Source organism: Prionailurus bengalensis, chromosome D4, assembly GCF_016509475.1.
Source record: "Prionailurus bengalensis isolate Pbe53 chromosome D4, Fcat_Pben_1.1_paternal_pri, whole genome shotgun sequence".
Lineage (NCBI taxonomy): Eukaryota > Metazoa > Chordata > Mammalia > Carnivora > Felidae > Prionailurus > Prionailurus bengalensis.
In genome coordinates, this window is record NC_057359.1 from 45760717 (window position 1) to 45779872 (window position 19156).

Genomic DNA, 19156 nt, shown 5'->3' on the forward strand with positions numbered 1-19156 from the left:
TTTTCGTAGGCGATATCATTACCAACGGTGCAAAAATTAGCTCCTGGAGAGTGAACAAATCTTACGTATTACAATGGATCGTTGCTCTTCAAATCAACCCTATTCAACCAAATCTTATTCCTTAGGATTTATTATCTCATCACCTTGTATCTTCTCGGTGTTTCTTGGGTATCTTATGTGAAGTATTGATGTTGAGTTCATGGACGTTATACAAAATGTATGCATGTTAAGAGCAATAAAACTTACATCCAGTAGATGGATCACCAGAGGACTCTCCCTCCATCATTTGCTAGATTTCAAAGCTGTGTTGTGAGAGGTGGGCTTCCCTTAGAAGACGCCACGGTGCTTACGTTGGAGCCTTAGCGTGAACTGGGCTCTAAAACTAAATGCGAGTAGTTTCTATTTGATCATTTAATTCTACTAAAGTTATTCAACTCATTTATAATTATGTCAATTGCTGAAAAGAAATCGATGTTGAGAATATCTTGATGAATATCTAGCTGCTAGTGAAATTAAAAATTGTTTTTTGATATGAAGCACAATTAAAAGTTAAGGCCTAAAAATACATGTTAAGACAATACTGTAATTTTTCAATTGTTTTTAGAAGTTCTTAAAAACGTTTTAAGTATATCATTACATGTATATTATTATTGTCTTTGTATAATTATTAATTTGAATATGTAACTTAATACATTACTATTTATACATGTAAATATGTTAACATTTGCTCTGCAAACTTAGCTATAGAGATAAATAAAATGGTAATAACTTTTAAATTTGCTTTTAGCTTAAAATTTTTATCAATTTTAACCCTGCCTTGGATCAAAAAGGAAGTTTGGCACTCTCTTTTTCTATGTATAAAGGATAGATAGAGAGAGAGTACATAAATAGATATAGAGTATAACTGTGTCATTAAAATTTCATGAAGGGTTCAATTAGCAAAAAAAATCTAAAAGGGCTCAGGGGTCAGGGGAAAGGGGGCAATAATTAAATAAAACGGTTGAGAAGCACTGCTCTGAACCCATTTGGAGAATGCAAAATGAAAACCAGAAAACAAAAGTAGGAAGTAAGAGGAGATTCAGAAAATGGAAACTCATGTGTTCCCATTTAGGAGGTGCGCACAAGGGAAGATGTTCAGAGAACCTAGAGCCACGGGTCACAGAGTCGCCCACCCCAGCCAGGCCAACAGCATCTGCAAGATCCCCAATGGCGCTGCCCTCTTCCTTCTTGGTGGCCCTGGTGGCGCTGGGCTGCAACTCCGTCTGCTCCCTGGGTTGTGACCTGCCTCAGACCCACGGCCTGCTGAACAGGAGGGCCTTGTCGCTCCTGGGACAAATGAGGAGACTCCCTGCCAGCTCCTGCCAGAAGGACAGAAACGACTTCGCCTTCCCCCAGGACGTGTTTGGTGGAGACCAGTCCCACAAGGCCCAAGCCCTCTCGGTGGCCCACGTGACGAACCAGAAGATCTTCCACTTCTTCTGCACAGGGGCTTCCTCGTCTGCTGCTTGGAACACCACCCTCCTGGAGGATTTCTGCACGGGACTTGATCGGCAGCTGACCAGCCTGGAAGCCTGTGTCGTGCAGGAGGTGGGGGAGGGAGAGGCTCCCCTCACGAACGAGGACTCCATCCTGAGGAACTACTTCCAAAGACTCTCCCTCTACCTGCAAGAGAAGAAATACAGCCCTTGTGCCTGGGAGATCGTCAGAGCAGAAATCATGAGATCCTTGTATTATTCATCAACAGCCTTGCAGAAAAGATTAAGGAGCGAGAAATGAGACCTGTTCAACATGGAAATGATTCTCACTGACTCATCATGCCACACTTTCCACCTGTTCTGCCATGTCAAAGACTCTCATTTCTCCATTCTGCTGTGACATGAATGGCATCAATCTGTCAATATTTTCAGGAGTATTAACTACATCATGGCAACTCTACAAGCACTAGTCACTTTCTGATGACCTTGCTGATCTATTTCACAATTTATTTATTTACTTAACTATTTATAAGATTTAAATCATATTTGAATAATAGTGATGTACTTTCCCTTTGTGGTTAAGAGAAAAAATATATTCTTTATATTTATTCAACTTACTATTTTCTTTATTAAATATTTTCTATAGAAAAATTCTTGTCTTTGTTTATCATTTAAAAAAGAAACAACTCTGGGGCCCCTGGGTGGCGCAGTCGGTTAAGCATCCGACTTCAGCCAGGACACGATCTCGCGGTCCGTGAGTTCGAGCCCCACGTCAGGCTCTGGGCTGATGGCTCAGAGCCTGGAGCCTGTTTCCGATTCTGTGTCTCCCTCTCTCTCTGCCCCTCTCCCGTTCATGCTCTGTCTCTCTCTGTCCCAAAAATAAATAAACGTTGAAAAAAAAAATTTAAAAAAAAAAAGAAAAAAAAAAGAAAAAAGAAACAACTCTGATGAAAGAATGGATTGTGCAATTCACTTACTCATTAGTTATTCACGTTATACATTAAAAATAGACTTTCTCTAAGCCAGTCTGTATGCGGCTGTCAGGATAGGGGTGGACATAACAAATCCAGTTCTGCTTCTGCACCAGTGAGTTTTGTGGAGAAAGCAACCTAAAGACAATAATCACACTGAATTTATATCGGTTATATTAAACGGTATAATGAGGAGAAGGGGAAAAATGGAGTTCTCTCAGCAGGATCTGCAGGAAAGCATGCCAGGAAACAGAAACAAAAGCCGTAGATATCTCCTAGAATTGACTGGTGGACTTCCAAGTGCGAATATTCTTTGGAAAATGGATATTTGAGTCTGCAATTTACAAGCAACTCCATTAACTGAAAGCCTTAAAACAGAAGCGGTCACACGGGAAGAGGAGAGCATGAGCAAAGAACTTCAGATCGATTCCTCGAAACTTCAGATGGTAAAGGGAGAAAAGAGCCACAACAGAAACAGAGACAGAATGGCCATGAGGTAGTAGGGTAAGAGAGAATATCGCTAAAAGTCGATTTCAAGGACTGAAATGGCTTCAAAGAATTGCATCATTGTAAAATGTGGATGTAAAGTGCCCGCCGCACTGGGATGAAGGGGGCATTGAAGCTTTGGTGAGAGCTGGTTTGGAAGAACTCACAGAAACCATATTGGAGGGTGGGAGGGAATGAGTGAACAAGAGAAGAGAAGTTCAGGTATAAGGAGCAAATAGTTGTGAGAGATGTGCCTGCTGAAATGCAACAACAGGAGAATAGAATGGGAATTGGGAATTACGTGAAGTTTTTTTTTTTTTTTTTTCCTGCAGAGTTCTCCGTTTTGCGCTATGTGTGTCTCTGGATAGATACATGGATTGGATGTATTGGCAAATCATGTTCATATGCTTAATGTTGTGTTTATTTTAAAGCATGGCACCTTTCATTCCTTACCATGATAATCTATTATCATTTTGATGCGTACTATGCGGAAGGTCAGGAAGCTGTTCTGTGGACGGAAACCATCCAGTATGTGGGGAAGCAGATGGAACTGACCTTAGCGAGGGCTGGGCGGAGTTCGCAAGCAGGCACCACAGTGAGCAGGTGGAAGGTGGGAGCAGAAGCCAAGGGCTCCCGCTGGCTTCCCCTCACCTGGGAGCCACCCTAGTGTTTCCACGGCCGTCACGGTCAGATTTGCCTTTGATTTCCTGGTGCCTCGGTGCATCCCAATGCCGTGACAGCTTTCTAGGAAAGCTGAGTGGAGAAAGAAAAAGATGCTGTATCAAAACTGATGGGAAATAACGGTAGGGGCCCTTCCCGTTTGCATTCTTGTTTCCCTCTTTTGGTACTGACCTCAAGACGAAGTAGAAAGGAATTCAGAAGAGAAGTCCACCCGTGCCTATAAAATTACTAAATTAAAAGAACATATTCAATTTTAAAAACTCCAAGCTAGTAAAGAAAGGGGTTAGTTTCTCTAGTATGTGGCCTCCCTGCCCCACATCTTCGCTGTGAGATGGATCACAATGAACCAAATAGCTCAGGAGAAAAGAACTGACTCACTAACCCAGGAAGCCTTATTCGTTACTTCAGCGCAAGCCTCCACCAGCAGGAATATCAACACTGAGTCCCCTGCGGCCTCAGAAACTGAGAGCGTGAGAAGGACTCCACAGGTTAATAGACTGAACTCCACATAGAGATCAATATTTAGCAAAATAAAATTCCTGTTGCTATTTAACGTTACAAAAAAAAAAAAAAAAGGATAGTTTACCCACACCAGTGCCCCCTACACACATGAAGTGCATAACGTTTGTGTCCTCTGGAAGCTATGGAAAAATCTGACTCTTGAGCACCTGACAGAAAGAGAAGGAATTGGTTACAGAAACAAGCTTGGGTCGCAGACAGTTGATTGTTTGGGGGACAAAAGCAGCCACCCTCCAATAACATTTTGCTCAAAGCTGGAAGTATGATGAGCTGACTCCTGGCGGCCAGTTACAGAGAAAGAGAGAGTGAGCGAGGGGAGCCAGGTGCCAGACACAGGGCTATGGGCACGCTGACCCAAAGGGACCAGGCATCTTGACTGATGCACAAAAAATAAAAATCACAACAACAGAGCTCAGGCTTGGAGGTCAAAGTATGTCCTGAGCAAGGAGGACAACACCTACCTACTTTTGATCGTAACACGAAAGATTTCCGTCATTTGAAAGCTTTGGATCCCTTTACGCTGAAACATTTGAAGTACTGCGGCAAATTAAACTTCACGGAAATAGTGAAATGAGTAATTCATAGGGTTAATGTTTTCCGATCTAATCTACTCTAATCTAAGGCTTACATAAAGAAAGGAAAAAAACTTAAGAAGAATAAAATGTATACAGGAACATTCAGAAAATGAAAACGGTTTTGTATTAAAAGACATGCAGAGAAAGAACTTGAGAGGAACTAGGGCCCAAGACGCCCCCCTTGCTCGTCACCCAGGCCACCAGACCCCTCAGGTGCCCAGCGCGCACCCCTTCTGCGGGCTTCCTGCTGGATCCCTGTGGCCGCATCTCCTTTCTGGGCTCTGACCTGCCTCCTGGCCACGGGCAGCTTCACAGGAAGACCTACTGCTTCTGACACAGATCAGGAGGACGTCTCAGTTCTCTTGACTGAGGGGCATCTCCCCCGGGGAGAGGGTGGGTGGCTGCCAGTTGCAGGAGGCCCAGGCCACCTCTGTCCTCAAGAGCTGCTCCGGCAGACCTTCTAAGTTCCTCACAAAGTGCCATCTGCTGCCTGGAACCCGATCCTGCTGGACAAACTGCCCGGGGCTCCAGGGACAGCCGGAACCCGGGACACCTGCCTCAAATGCACACACCCGGACACTCCTGCAAGAACCTTTCACTAGAGGACAAAAGTTCCATCCGGGGACTTCATCTCAGTCTAAAGAGAAGCAATGAAGTGATTGTGCCTCTAGAAAGATGCCTGAGTGCAAATCACGTGATCGTTGTCTGCATATTCAAATTCGTAACAATTAGTAAGGAGGAAGGAAAGAGACCCCAAAATGATTCTCTTTAATACATGAAGTCACATTCCCAGGTATTTAGTCATTTCACTGACTTTATTTCTGCTTTCGTCTTAGAATGTATCGAGTTAAATTGTTCAAAAGTGTGCTCCAATGTTCTTCTTCAGTGATTATCTCTCGGGGCCTCTTTCCTTGGGAGACACTTACCTCTAATGATGTGACATATGTATTCATGTATTGGCGAACATTCTGGTTCCCATCCAACATGTAATCCGCTGGGCTGGTCGTCAGCCTTGACCTTCCATCAACTACAACACAAGTGCCAAACAAACTGAAAAGCAACAACTCTTCTTAGATCCATCAGAGAACTGGGGGTCAAGGTGCCAGCTGCCGCCCTTAGCTCTGCAGAAAGAGGGGGATCCAGACAGAGACCCTGGATGACTGGGAGCAGAAATGCAAGAGTTTAAAGTACAGCTGAAGCTCGTATTGGTAGGAACACTGAAGCTGAAATGGAAGAATTACTGGCGGGTCCATATGGACGAGCTTGAGATCGAAAAACTGCAAGATATCCTGTCTTTGGGGGCCACACGCTTTTCTGAGTGTTACCTTCGGGAGAAACCTTCACCAGGTTCTCACTGTGAAGATGAGAAAACAAACTCCTGGTGCTTCCAGCAGAGGAAAGGAAAGAGAAATCACTGGCTGGGAATCCTCTCAGTCTTCTGTTCCCCTCAACAAAGGCCTGCTCTCCAGGGAAATGATTTTCCTAGAGCCTCCCCCCGCCCCCACCGGGGGAAGGGAAGTCCAGCCCTCTCTCCTCTTCCACTCGGGGGACAGGAAAGACACAACTGCACGCCCCTCTAACTTTCCTGTGTCCCTTAGCGGGGTGGTCACGTTAGAACATTTAGAAGCGCTTAGCGGAGTATTTTCCACTGAATGAAGGCTTACCATCATGTTCTTATTTATTCATAGAGGTCTATAAGAGCATAAGTAACTTCTCCTAGCCCTCTCTCTGTAACTGACTGCAAAATGCTGAGAATCTAAAAAAACAGAATTGGGAACAAGTGGCTCATCAATGTAATGATATACATACTAATATACTATGTACACATAGATACTATGTATATACACGTGTACTATGTATTCTGACACTAGCACGTTCCCCTTTCCTCCCGCTTCCCCAGATCTCATTTTTCACGTGCATCTCACAGTGTTTCCTTCTGCCCCAGTGTAGAAACCCCCAGCGAGCTCTGCTCTTCTCAGTCTCTCCTCCTGAACCTGCCCTGCCCATTCACACAGCTGCTTCCTTTTCTGCTGTGGTTTCCGGCCAAGTACAAAAGTCACTAACTGAAATCAAGAGTTGTGTGAAAGTTCTAGGTTTTTGGAAACTCTCATAGGAGAGTTCTTGTTCTCTTCTTTTTCTTCTCGTGACCTTTTTTGGCCATGAGGGAATGTTCCTCCTGCAATGATGTAACTAGCTGTAGGGAAAAAGGAAAGAGAAAGCAGGATCATTTTAGTCAGGGGTCTGTTAACATATTTACAAAGGAAGAGTGCCAGCTACTGGCCAAGATGGACAAAGACAATGACCGGATCTGGAGACCTGGCTTGTGGTCTACAGAAGTCTGTTCCCAGGCAGGAGTCTTTTCTACAGAGAAAAATGACTCTTTCCTGGAAAGAACTGACTCCAATAACATAATAAGCCAATTTCCTTACCTTGGATATAGTTTTGAAAAAACACAAGTGTTCTCTTTTTTTTTTTTTTTTTTTTTTTGAGAGAGAGAGAGTGAGCACATAAGGGAGGGGCAGAGAGAGACTGGGGACAGAGGATCTGAAGCAGGCTCTGTGCTGACAGCAGAGAGTCTGATGTGGGGCTTGAACTCATGAATCGTGAGATCATGACCTGAGCTGAAGTCGATGATCAACCAACTGAGCCCCCAAGAGCCGTTAGCTTCACAGCAAAATTGAGTGCAAGATATCGAGACTTCACATACTCCCCGGTTCTGTATATGAATAGTCTCCCCCATTATCAGCATTGCCACACCAGGTGGAATAGTTGTTACAATTGCTTCCAAGGGTATAACAGTAAGTTCCTAGGGTTGTGAACCAGCCTGAAATATTGCAGTGGTCTGTGGCACTCCAAAGCTCAACATTGGGCCAGTCTAACAAAACATTATTCCTTAATATTTATTTTCTCTCATTGGATTTTCTTGGGTATCATACAAGAAGCACGGACATTGAATTTGTGGAATATACACAAAACATCTGCAAGATCAGTGTGACAAACCTGGGGCTAACCCGTCTCTGTGATTGGAAGAGTTTCTCTCCATTGTTTCTTGGATCTCAAAGTCATTCTGGGAGAGGTGGCTTTTGCTCACTTGTGAGCTGCTATTGGCCGTCTTGTGCATGTTGCTTTTGTCTGAGCCTCGATGTGATATGGGCTTTGGGAATTAAATACAAATATATTATATTTTATGATTTAATTCTACAAAACTCATTCAACACATCAGCAATTATCTAGTGAGAAACAGAAAAAATATTGTGACAATACCTTCAAGAGTATCTAGCAGCAGGTTAAGTTAAAAATTATTTTGTCAGGGCGCCTGGGTGGCTCAGTCGGTTAAGCGTCTGACTCTTCATCTCGGCTTAGGTCATGATCTCACGGTTTATGAGTTTGAGTCCCGTGTCGGGCTCTGTGCTGATGGCGTGGAGCCTGCTTTGGATTCTGTCTCTCCTTCTCTCTGCCCCTCTTCTGCTTGTGCTCTCTCCCAAATAAATAAATAAACTGAAAAAAATTATTTTGTCATGAGGCAACATTAAAATTCAGTACACTGAAAATAAATCAGGGAATAATTTAAGTGAATAATTAAAATTTTTTGTTGCTTTTAGCAATTTGGAATTATTTTAAATATTTAAGTACATTGAAATAGTTATGTCTTTATAGAAATTTTAATTTATGTACTTTATATAAAATTTATATAAGTAAATAAGTTATGAGTCACAAATTAAATTTAGGTCTGGAATAGAATAGAGACTCCAGAATTGGACCCACAAATGTATGACCAGCTAATCTTTGACAAAGCAGGAAAGAATATCCAATGGAAAAAAGACAGTCTCTTTAACAAATGGTGCTGGGAGAACTGGACAGCAACATGCAGAAGGTTGAAACTAGACCACTTTCTCACACCATTCACAAAAATAAACTCAAAATGGATAAAGGACCTGAATGTGAGACAGGAAACTATCAAAACCCTAGAGGAGAAAGCAGGGAAAAAACCTCTCTGACCTCAGCCACAGCAACTTCTTACTTGACACGTCCCCAAAGGCAAGAGAATTAAAAGCAAAAAATGAACTATTGGGACCTCATGAAGAGAAAAACCTTCAGCACTGCAAAGGAAACAATCACCAAAACTAAAAGGCAACCAAGGAATGGGAAAAGATTTTTGCAAATGACATATCGGACAAAGGGCTAGTATCCAAAATCTATAACGAACTCACCAAACTCCACACTCAAAAAACAAATAATCCAGTGAAGAAATGGGCAGAAACATGAATAGACACTTCTCTAAGGAAGACATCCTGATGGCCAACAGGCACATGAAAAGATGCTCAGCGTCGCTCCTCATCAGGGAAATACAAATCAAAACCACACTGAGATATCACCTCACGCCAGCAGAGTGGCTAAAATGAACAAACCAGGAGCCTATAGATGCTGGCGAGGATGTGGAGAAACGGGAACCCTCTTACACTGTTGGTGGGAATGCAAACTGGTGCAGCCACACTGGAAAACAGTGTGGAGGTTCCTCAAAAAATTAAAAATAGATCTACCCTATGACCCAGCAATAGCACTGCCAGGAATTTACCCAAGGGATACAGGAGTACTGATGCATAAGGGCACTTGTACCCCAATGTTTATAGCAGCACTTTCAACAATAGCCAGATTATGGAAAGAGGCTAAATGTCCATCAACTGATGAATGGATAAAGTTTTGGTTTATATACACAATGGAATATTACTTGGCAATGAGAAAGAATGAAATCTGGCCATTTGTAGCAACGTGGATGGAACTGGAGAGTGTTATGCTAGGTGAAATAAGTCATACAGAGAAAGACAGATATCATGTGTTTTCACTCTTATGTGGATCATGAGAAACTTATCAGAAGACCATGGGGGAGGGGAAGGGGGAAAAAAAAGTTAGAGAGGGAGGGAGGCAAATCATAAGAGACTCTTAAAAACTGAGAATAAACTGTGGGTTGATGGGGGGTGGGAGGGAGGGAAGGGTGGGTGATGGGTATCGAGGAGGGCACCAATTGGGATGAGCACTGGGTGTTGTATGGAAACCAATTTGACAATAAATTTCATATTAAAAATATAAATAACTAAATAAGCAAACTTTAAAAAAATCAAATTTAGGGCCATACTTAAGCATCAATGGCTTTAAATTTTAACTTTAAAAAATTTTTAGTAATTCTTAACCCTGCATTGGATAAATAGAGTAAACTTTATATTTCCTTTTTTATGATTTTTTATGTATAAAGTACAGTTAAATATGTAGTACATAATTACACATAATGGGTATCTGTGTTATTAAATTTTCTTAGAAGGTTCAATTAGATAAATATGTACAAAAACTCTGGAGGCAAGAGGTAATGATGAAAAAAAAATGGTTGTGGAACCCATGCTCTAAACCCAAGTAGAAGGTGCATAAAGGAAAGCAAAAACAGAAGTAGAAAGTAAGGACAACGTTCAGAAAGTGAAAACTGCTATGTTCCCTACTTAAGCCACACGCACAAGGGAAGATGTTCAGAGAACCTAGAGCCACGGGTCACAGAGTCGCCCACCCCAGCCGGGCCAACAGCATCTGCAAGATCCCCAATGGCGCTGCCCTCTTCCTTCTTGGTGGCCCTGGTGGCGCTGGGCTGCAACTCCATCTGCTCTCTGGGCTGTGACCTGCCTCAGACCCACGGCCTGCTGAACAGGAGGGCCTTGACGCTCCTGGGACAAATGAGGAGACTCCCTGCCAGCTCCTGCCAGAAGGACAGAAACGACTTCGCCTTCCCCCAGGACGTGTTTGGTGGAGACCAGTCCCACAAGGCCCAAGCCCTTTCGGTGGCCCACGTGACGAACCAGAAGATCTTCCACTTCTTCTGCACAGAGGCGTCCTCGTCTGCTGCTTGGAACACCACCCTCCTGGAGGAATTCTGCACGGGACTTGATTGGCAGCTGACCCGCCTGGAAGCCTGTGTCGTGCAGGAGGTGGGGGAGGGAGAGGCTCCCCTCACGAACGAGGACGTTCATCCCGAGGACTCCATCCTGAGGAACTACTTCCAAAGACTCTCCCTCTACCTGCAAGAGAAGAAATACAGCCCTTGTGCCTGGGAGATCGTCAGAGCAGAAATCATGAGATCCTTGTATTATTCATCAACAGCCTTGCAGAAAAGATTAAGGAGCGAGAAATGAGACCTGTTCAACATGGAAATGATTCTCACTGACTCATCATGCCACACTTTCCACCTGTCCTGCCATGTCAAAGACTCTCATTTCTCCATTCTGCTGTGACATGAATGGAATCAATTTGTCCAATGTTTTCAGGAGTATTAAATGACATCATGTCAACTCTACAAGCACTAGCCACTTATCAATGACCATGCTGATGTCTATTTATCTATTTATATATTTATCTATTTAACTATTTGTAAGATCAAATTTTTTCATATAATATGTGCACATTTATATTGTGATAATATAATAAAATGTATTGTTTAAATTTTGTCAATTTAGTGTTTGTTTTTTGTTTATTCAATTTTACTATAGGAAGTGTGTTTAAAAGAAATCCAGGCCTAGTTTTGTAACTTGATTTAAAAATGGATGGCATGGGGCGCCTGGGTGGCGCAGTCGGTTAAGCGTTGGACTTCAGCCAGGTCACGATCTCGCGGTCTGTGAGTTCGAGCCCCGCGTCAGGCTCTGGGCTGATGGCTCAGAGCCTGGAGCCTGTTTCCGATTCTGTGTCTCCCTCTCTCTCTGCCCCTCCCCCGTTCATGCTCCGTCTCTCTCTGTCCCAAAAATAAATTAAAAAAACATTGAAAAAAATATTAAAAAAATAAAATAAAATAAAAAAATGGATGGCAAAGGGTGCCTGGGTGGCTCAGTCAGTTGAGCGTCCAACTTTGGCTCAGGTCATGATCTCGCGGTTTGTGAGTTTGAGTCCTGTGTCGGGCTCTGTGCTGATAGCTGGGAGCCTGGAGCCTGCTTCAGAATCTGTGTGTCTCTCTCTCTCTCTCCCCTCCTCCACTCACAGTCTGTCTCTCTCTCCTTCAAAAAAAAAAAATAAATAAATAACATAAAAAAAAATGGATGGCAAAATGCATTTACCTATTATATTATGTTAACATCAGAAGTAGCAACTGACTTCCTATAAGACAAGTTGTACTTTGCCCCGAGGATGTAGGACCTAACAAATACAGTTTCTTTTTTTTTTTGTTTTAATTTTTTTTTAACATTTATTTATTTTGGAGAGTCAGAGACAGAGCACAAGTCTGGGAGGGGCAGAGAGAGGAGATACAGAATCCGTAGCAGGCTCCAGGCTCCGAGCTGTCAGCACAGAGCCCGACATGGGGCTCAAATTCGCAAACTGTGAGATCATGACCTGAGCCAAAGTCGGACGCTTAACGGACTGAGCCACCAAGGCGTCCCACAGATACAGTTTCTAATGTCTTTATCTTTCATTTTTCTAGGGATAGATCTAAAAACAATAACCAGGAGCACCTGGGTCGCTCAGTCAGTTAAACATCTGACTCTTGATTTGGGCTCAGGTCATGATCTCACGGTTTGTGAGATGAAACCCCGTGTCGGGCTCTGGGCTGGGCTGGAAGCATGGAGCCTGCTTGGGATCCTTTGTCTCTCTCTCTCTGCGCCCCTCCCCTGCTCATGCTTTCTCTCTCTCTCTAAATAAACATTAAAAATAATAAAAACAATAATCATACTTAATGTTATAATGAAGAAGGCAAATAAGTGAATTCTCTCACCTGGTGCTAGAACGAAGTATGTCAAGAAATAAAAATAAAAGCTGCCCATCTCTACAGTTGACTGGGAGACATCGGAGTGCAAATTACCATTGTCAGAGGACAAGTGAGCTTGCATTTTACAGGTAACGCCATGCCTAGCGGTCCATACGTGACAATGGGAAGCCAGAAACAGAGGTGGACATGGGGGGAGACAGTGTAGTGTGAGAAAAAGACATAAACTGGATTCTAAGGATCCTCAAGCATTCAAGGGAGGAGAGAGAAGAGACACAAAGGATACACAAGTATACTGACCATTCAGTAGGAAGATAACAAGAGAGGATGGTGAGGAGCGTATTTGAGGAAATACATTGTGCTTAGAAGAGTGTCAGTGGATTCATGGACGATGTGGATTTAATTGCCTGCTACGTCAGAAAAATAGATACCATTGGTGACCTTCATGAGAGCTGGTTTGGTGGAATTAATAAGCAGAAACCACACCGGAGTGGATGAAAGCCTTCATAAGAGAAGTTAGTGCCTCTGAAGTGGAGAAGACAGCGTGGCATCTGGAAAATGTTGTGGGGTAGTTTTTCTGTGCGTCGTTCTGCCTTTTATGCCATATGGTTTCCTCTGGGTGATTTCATGAAATCGATGCACTGGCATGTTCATGTGTTTAATATTGCATTTATTTTGATTCATGATTTACTTAATTACTTTCAATGGTTTATCCTTAGTTATTACTACCTTGTATATCAGCAAGCTATTCATCTTAAGAATTCACTAGGCAGGAATAGATAACTAATTCAACCCTTCATGAAAACATCTGTTACCACTGACACAATAATGCTTCCTGGAATTATTGGCTTCATGAATTCAGTTACTTAACTTTGATCACTGTGACATTGGTTTACTGCAACAGTTTTCTGCCATGTTTCATTTTCTAGGAGAGTTTGATATGATAAGAATTCTCTTATGTTACTCACCAGTAATTTTCCCTAATTTTGTAACTACTACAATCATTGGTGGATCCCAAAATAGCAAAATTATTATGGACATGAAGACAGACAGATTTTCTTAAAATGAAAGTGGGAAGCTGGGTCAGGCATTCTCTTTGTTAATACTTAAGGCAAAGAAAAATTTAGTTAAAATCAGCTGAAAATACAACACGAAGAAGGAAAATCCATAGAGCACAAGAGCGTCGTATATAATTCAGGAGTAATTATAGTAGAATATTATGGGGGCGCCTGGGTGGCTCAGTTGGTTGAGTCTGACTTCAGTCATGATCTCGCGGTGTGTGAGTTCGAGCCCTGCATTGGGCTCTGTGCTGACAGCTCAGAGCCTGGAACCTGCTTCGGATTCTGTGTCTCCCTCTCTCTCTCTTCCCCTCCCCTGCTCACACTCTGTCTCTCTTTCTCTCTCAAAAATAAATAAACATTAAAAAAAACCTTATGATAGTAGAATATTATGCATGAAGTCATGCACATGAAAGGCACCGAGCATTGCATCTTCCTGAGAGTAATGACGAAAAACATGGCCGGTATTTTCCTAGTTTTCTTCAGACAGCTATGTATGAGAATAGTGTTTGTCTCTTTCTACACAATTCTTAGCAAGCTTTCCTGTCCTACCTACCTTGCACTAACTGACCTTCGAAGGAGGCAGCCTAAACCAGAATTCTATCGTGAATTCTAGAGATGGCTGACTGATTCATTCCTCATTTCGAAAAAGTGTCTTATTTATATTCAGTGATGAAACGGTGGCTTGTGTTAATATCTGAGCGTCGAGAATAAACATCTAGGTGGAAGTTCAGAAGAACATGATGTTTCTTTAATATTCTGGCACCTGCCCCTCCCCCAGCATTCCAGGACACTTTCCCCTGCCCTATGGGTTTCCTCCCTGTCCCAGACGGAAGTTCCCACACACCGTGGTCGCTCACTCCCTTGACCTGTCAGCCTATTTCTGTTCCGTTGCGGTCCCAGCTTAAAGTTTCCCTTAAGAGCAGCACATCACAAGTAGAAAGCAAAAACCAAATGAAACGTCTAGGTTTTTCAGAAACACCTGCAAGAGAGACTTTCTTTTAATTTCCATTGAATGTGATGTAATAGCAACTGAGGTTAAAAGGAAACAGAAAGCGGGATCCCGTTGAAGGGTGGGCGAATGAAGCTCCTTTCAGGGAAGGCCGCCCCCTGGTGGCCATGTGCTACTGGGGCAGCGACCAAAACTGGGGGAAGGGTTTGGGATGCATGCAGAAATTGGACTTCTTCCTGAAATTGTTCCTTTAAGCTACGACTTAAAGGACTTAAAGGACTCAAATATTCAAAATATTAAATATTCAAAAGTTTTGGAGAACTTAGCTGCAGGGCCAGAGGCGCTGGCCAGGGGATTGAGCCCCCACCTGCCAACTTTCCATCCCCAGGCACTTCTGGCCAACCTGACAGGGGACACGGAGGAGGCAGGGCCTGTTGCCAGGTGCCCACTGATGGGCTTGGCAAGATCACTTGCAGCAGCAGCGGAAGCAGCCAACGTTCTCCAGCTTCAGAAGTCAGAGTGTGCATCGGGCCATAGCTCCACCCTCTGCCGGCTGATTGCTGGGCTGCGGAGGTCAAGGCCCCCAGATGTCCAGTCCAGCACAGAAACACAAAACTCGGGGAACCCTGCCCACACATCTACACCCAGGCGCTCATCTGTGCCTGTGTTTGGGCATGACTATGTTCTGATTACAGGTGCAAGAGGCTCGTTTCTTCAAAAAACCACAGCTGCGCATCTGAAAACGTAAAGGTGTCGAAAGCCCGCAGCCACTGGGGAACATGGAAGGAGAAGAGAAATGTAAAAGGGTCCGTGGGATCAGTGACATGTCCTCAGGGGGTGGAACAACACCAAAGGGCAGCATTGAGTCCAGGCTCTCCAGATCCTTCAGTTCCGGACCCTGAGAAGATTCAAGTGGACATTGGGAGCACAGACTTCTCCTGTGTGGATGTGGCCACTAGCAGTGTCCCCAGCAGGGGTGGCGATGACATCACAGCAGCCTGCAGGGTATTGGAAGGGAGGGGGGGCTACTCCAGTGCCAGATGCAAACTTCTGTCTCAACTGGCAGAAAAATCTACTGCCTTATGACTATTTAAAAGGGATTTTGTCACCTTGTCCTTAGAATGTCAAGTCAGTCCATTTAGGTGACTCATACCACAGCCCCTGTTGCCGTCCAAAACATAGACGACAACCCTTTGGCATCTGAAGTGGGATTTGGAATCCTTGATCACCTCACCCTCCCTGCCATACTGATTTCATGCCCTAGCCTTTCCTGGTTCTGAATTCCAATGTCCTTTTCTATCCTTCATTCCCTTAAGAGGTGCTTCCAGACAAATCATTATCTCAATTCTCCTTATGGTTTTGGCCTTGGATCTTTCGTCCCATCAGGATAATTTATTCCTCCAGATTTATATTCTCTCTAAACCGTTGTATAAACGACTGCGATCCCAATGGGTCCATTGAGAAGACTGAATTCATAATTTCAAAGATCTTAGAATAGTTAGCATCCAATCAACCCCGGTGTTATCATCATAAAACATCATCATCCTTATTATTATGCAGATGAAGAGCAGAATCTTTTAGGACCATCCAATTCCCTTTCTCAGGGCAATACTGCCATTGAGTGAGTGGCTTTCTTAACGAGGTAGCGTGCTCGGGCAAGGCAAATATCTGTGATCCTGATTCTTCCACACGGGGTTAGCAGGTGGGGTCTGCTTGCCAGTCTCTTGTGAGCTGGTTGATGCGACCCCTGTCATCTCTCCTCAGAGCTGATCATATGTAGATTAAGTGAAAGTAAAATCAGGTGCTGGTCTTGCAGAGCTGAGGGCCGTCCATGGATCCAGGAGTTGGTCTTCTCTGAGCCTCAGGCTGACACAGCTCTTTTGCTGTGCACAGTCCCCAGTTCTGTGCACCGAATCGTGCTCACTTACATTTTTCAGCAGAAAGGTGACTTCTTTCACTTTCGTAACATTTGGACTTAACCTTTGTGAGGTGTTTGTTTGTTTGTTTGTTTTTGCCCATGCAGAACTGTCATGTTTTGCTTTCTAGGAAAGTTGAAATGGGAAACAACACAACTGATGTTTTGAAAATGATAGAGAAAAATGGGGCAGCCCCTTGGCCTTTCTTTAACTTCCCTTTGTATTAACCTCGGGATGATGTAGAACACGACGCAGGAGGAGGAAGACAGCCTATGTCACCACTGTGTAAAAACTAAGTTACTAGAATTCTTTTTGTTGTTATCTGCATTTAATTTAAAATGAAAGATCACGAATAAATAAAGGAAAAAAGACATTTCTCTCTGACATAACAGCCTCGGCCTCACCCCCTTCCTTCTGAGCATAAGAGGGAGGAACAGACTAAGAAACTAAACAGACATGCCTAGACTGAATGAACACCTGAGAATCGCTAGTTTCTGTGCTGAAAGATTCCACTGAGAGACATCATCAGTGAGTCCCCTGAGCCCAGCTCTGAAGTTTTGAGTCTAACTAGTGTTCAATGATTGAAGTAAAAGATTGAACAATAAAAGCTGTGGTGGCAAAATGACAAGTATTTGCTTACTAAAGGTGAAATGATTACAGTTGGGTCACTCCCCTCCTTAGAGGAAACAAACTTTTGCCCTTGGCATCTGAGGGCTGTTGACACTTTGATACCTGCTCAGGAGAGGAGGAGGTCAACACTGAGAGCTAGGGTCCCTCACACAAACACTCCAGGGGTGGAGGGAAGGAATAAGGGGCATTAACTCTTTTGCTAACAAAGAAACCAGCGCCTCCACAGCAGGGGAATTCTAATGTCCTCAGGACAAGGTGAGCCTGCCCTCAGGGAGTGAGTCCAGGAGAGGCTGGGTTGAGGACACTCAGTCACTCCAGAGGAACATGTTAGTAGAGGTGATAACAACCTTGCGCATGAGGGGTTGCTGAGAAAATAAAATGATCTGGGATTAGAATCTTCACAGCTACATGTCCCAGACCAGAACCGGGCTTCCTGCTGGGGACACTGGCACAGCCTGAGGAGCACTGTAGACGGGTTACAAAATGGCAGAAGAATAGTGTCTGTATTATTAGTCTTGACCCTGAGGCTCCAGTGAAGCATAACTGCATGGACCTGCATCAATTATTTCTAGAATGAAGAGAAACATCCAAGAAACTCATTCACTTATCACCACAAGCCTCTAATGTGAGTACAACAGTAATTAAAACCCAGTCCTGGTTCTAAAGAGCTTATTTACCATACGTGGTCTGGTCAGAACCTAGCAAGATACAAAAACCCATAGGAATGAAGGAGTCTGTCTCTGTATGAAGTAAAGAGGGTAAAAACCTAGTCCACGATCAAGGCCAAAGTTTCTTTCTAATACAAAGAGCAATGTTCATATATGAAAACATATGCGAGCAGGTGTGTGTATGAGTACCTACATGCCTACATCACTCCAGTCTTTAGGACAAAGACGTTTCTCGTTTGGTTGATAAGTGTCCATTGGGATGGACGTATCAGAAGTTTATTGGGAAATAAAGCTTCCATTGCCAACGTAGTATTTTAGATGGATGACATCTTCTTACACAATAAGGAGAATGCATAAATGAAAACAAAAAAAAAGGAAGTAAAAGTGGAGAGGATGTTCAGAAAATGAAATTGTCCGCGTTCCGTATTTAAGAGCCATGCTTCGAGTTGGTCCTCAGAGAACCTGGGCCCCGAGGTCCCCAGCCGCCCAGCTCAGCCCTGCCAGCAGCCCCCTCGGCTTCCCCATGGCTCTCCTGCGCCCTCTGCTGACCGCCCTGGCGCTGCTCGCCTGCCGCCCTGGAGGCTCTCTGGGCTGTGCCCTGCCTGGGAGCCACGCGCAGGTTAGCAGGGACAACTTGGTGCTCCTGGGCCAGATGCGGAGACTGTCCCCTTTCTTGTGCCTGCGGGCCAGAAAAGACTTCCGCTTCCCCCGGGAGATGCTGGAGGGCGGCCAGCTCCGGGAGGCCCAGGCCGCCGCCGCCGTCCTGCGGGAGCTGCTCCAGCAGACCTTCAACCTGTTGCACACGGAGCGCTCCTCGGCGGCCTGGAGCCCCGCGCCGCTGCACGGACTCCGCTCTGGCCTCCACCGGCAGCTGGAAGCCCTGGACGCCTGCTTGCTGCAGGCCACGGGCGAGGGAGAGCGCGCCCCGGGGATGCACGGCCCTGCCCTGGCCATCAAGAGGTACTTCCAGGACATCCGCGTCTACCTGGAGGACGAGGGATACAGTGACTGTGCCTGGGAAATTGTCAGGCTGGAAATCATGAGAGCCTTGTCCTCCTCGGCGACCTTGCAAGACAGCTTGGCCATCAAGGATGGAGACCTGGGGTCACCTTGAAGTGATTCTCAATGACTCACATGCCACATCACCCCTGCACTATGTCTGCTCACTTCAAGAGACTCATTCCTGCTTTAGTAGAGAATTCATTGAATTTAACTCAACAAATACTTTGTGAATAGTATGAAGAAGAGGTTTTAAAAAATTCAACTTCAGGATTGTTAGTCTCTAAGAGATGACTTCTCTGATGCTTGGTTTCCCTTTTTTAAAAAAGTTATTTATTTATTTATTTATTTATTTATTTATATGTATTCCTTCTTGCATCTGTCGTATTTATAGAATTCAGAAATTATATACAGTGAAATGTTCATCTTTAAATTGCATTAAAATTTACAAAACATATTTACCTTTCCGTGTTATTAAATTTGCATTTTGCTTTATA

The 19156-nt window shown here is 44.0% G+C and overlaps 3 protein-coding genes across 3 annotated transcripts; all 3 read left to right on the forward strand.

The window, feature by feature from the left end:
- The first annotated feature begins 788 nt into the window (after positions 1–788).
- LOC122474338 (interferon alpha-like) lies at positions 789–1802 on the forward strand. Its single transcript, XM_043565224.1, has one exon. The coding sequence runs from the start codon at positions 1033–1035 to the stop codon at positions 1774–1776; it is 744 nt and encodes a 247-aa protein (XP_043421159.1). The 5' UTR covers positions 789–1032; the 3' UTR covers positions 1777–1802.
- Positions 1803–10284: 8482 nt separating this feature from the next.
- LOC122474333 (interferon alpha) lies at positions 10285–11046 on the forward strand. Its single transcript, XM_043565209.1, has one exon. The coding sequence runs from the start codon at positions 10296–10298 to the stop codon at positions 10878–10880; it is 585 nt and encodes a 194-aa protein (XP_043421144.1). The 5' UTR covers positions 10285–10295; the 3' UTR covers positions 10881–11046.
- Positions 11047–18183: 7137 nt separating this feature from the next.
- On the forward strand, positions 18184–18774 carry LOC122474394 (interferon omega-1-like). Its single transcript, XM_043565278.1, has one exon. It carries the CDS (start codon positions 18184–18186, stop codon positions 18772–18774), a length of 591 nt encoding a protein of 196 aa, XP_043421213.1.
- Positions 18775–19156: the final 382 nt, after the last annotated feature.

Excerpts from the sequence above, each read along its gene's own strand:
- LOC122474333 (XM_043565209.1), top strand. The coding sequence starts at position 10,296 with ATGGCGCTGCCCTCTTCCTTCTTGGTGGCCCTGGTGGCGCTGGGCTGC.
- LOC122474394 (XM_043565278.1), top strand. The coding sequence starts at position 18,184 with ATGGCTCTCCTGCGCCCTCTGCTGACCGCCCTGGCGCTGCTCGCCTGC.
- LOC122474338 (XM_043565224.1), top strand. The coding sequence starts at position 1,033 with ATGCAAAATGAAAACCAGAAAACAAAAGTAGGAAGTAAGAGGAGATTC.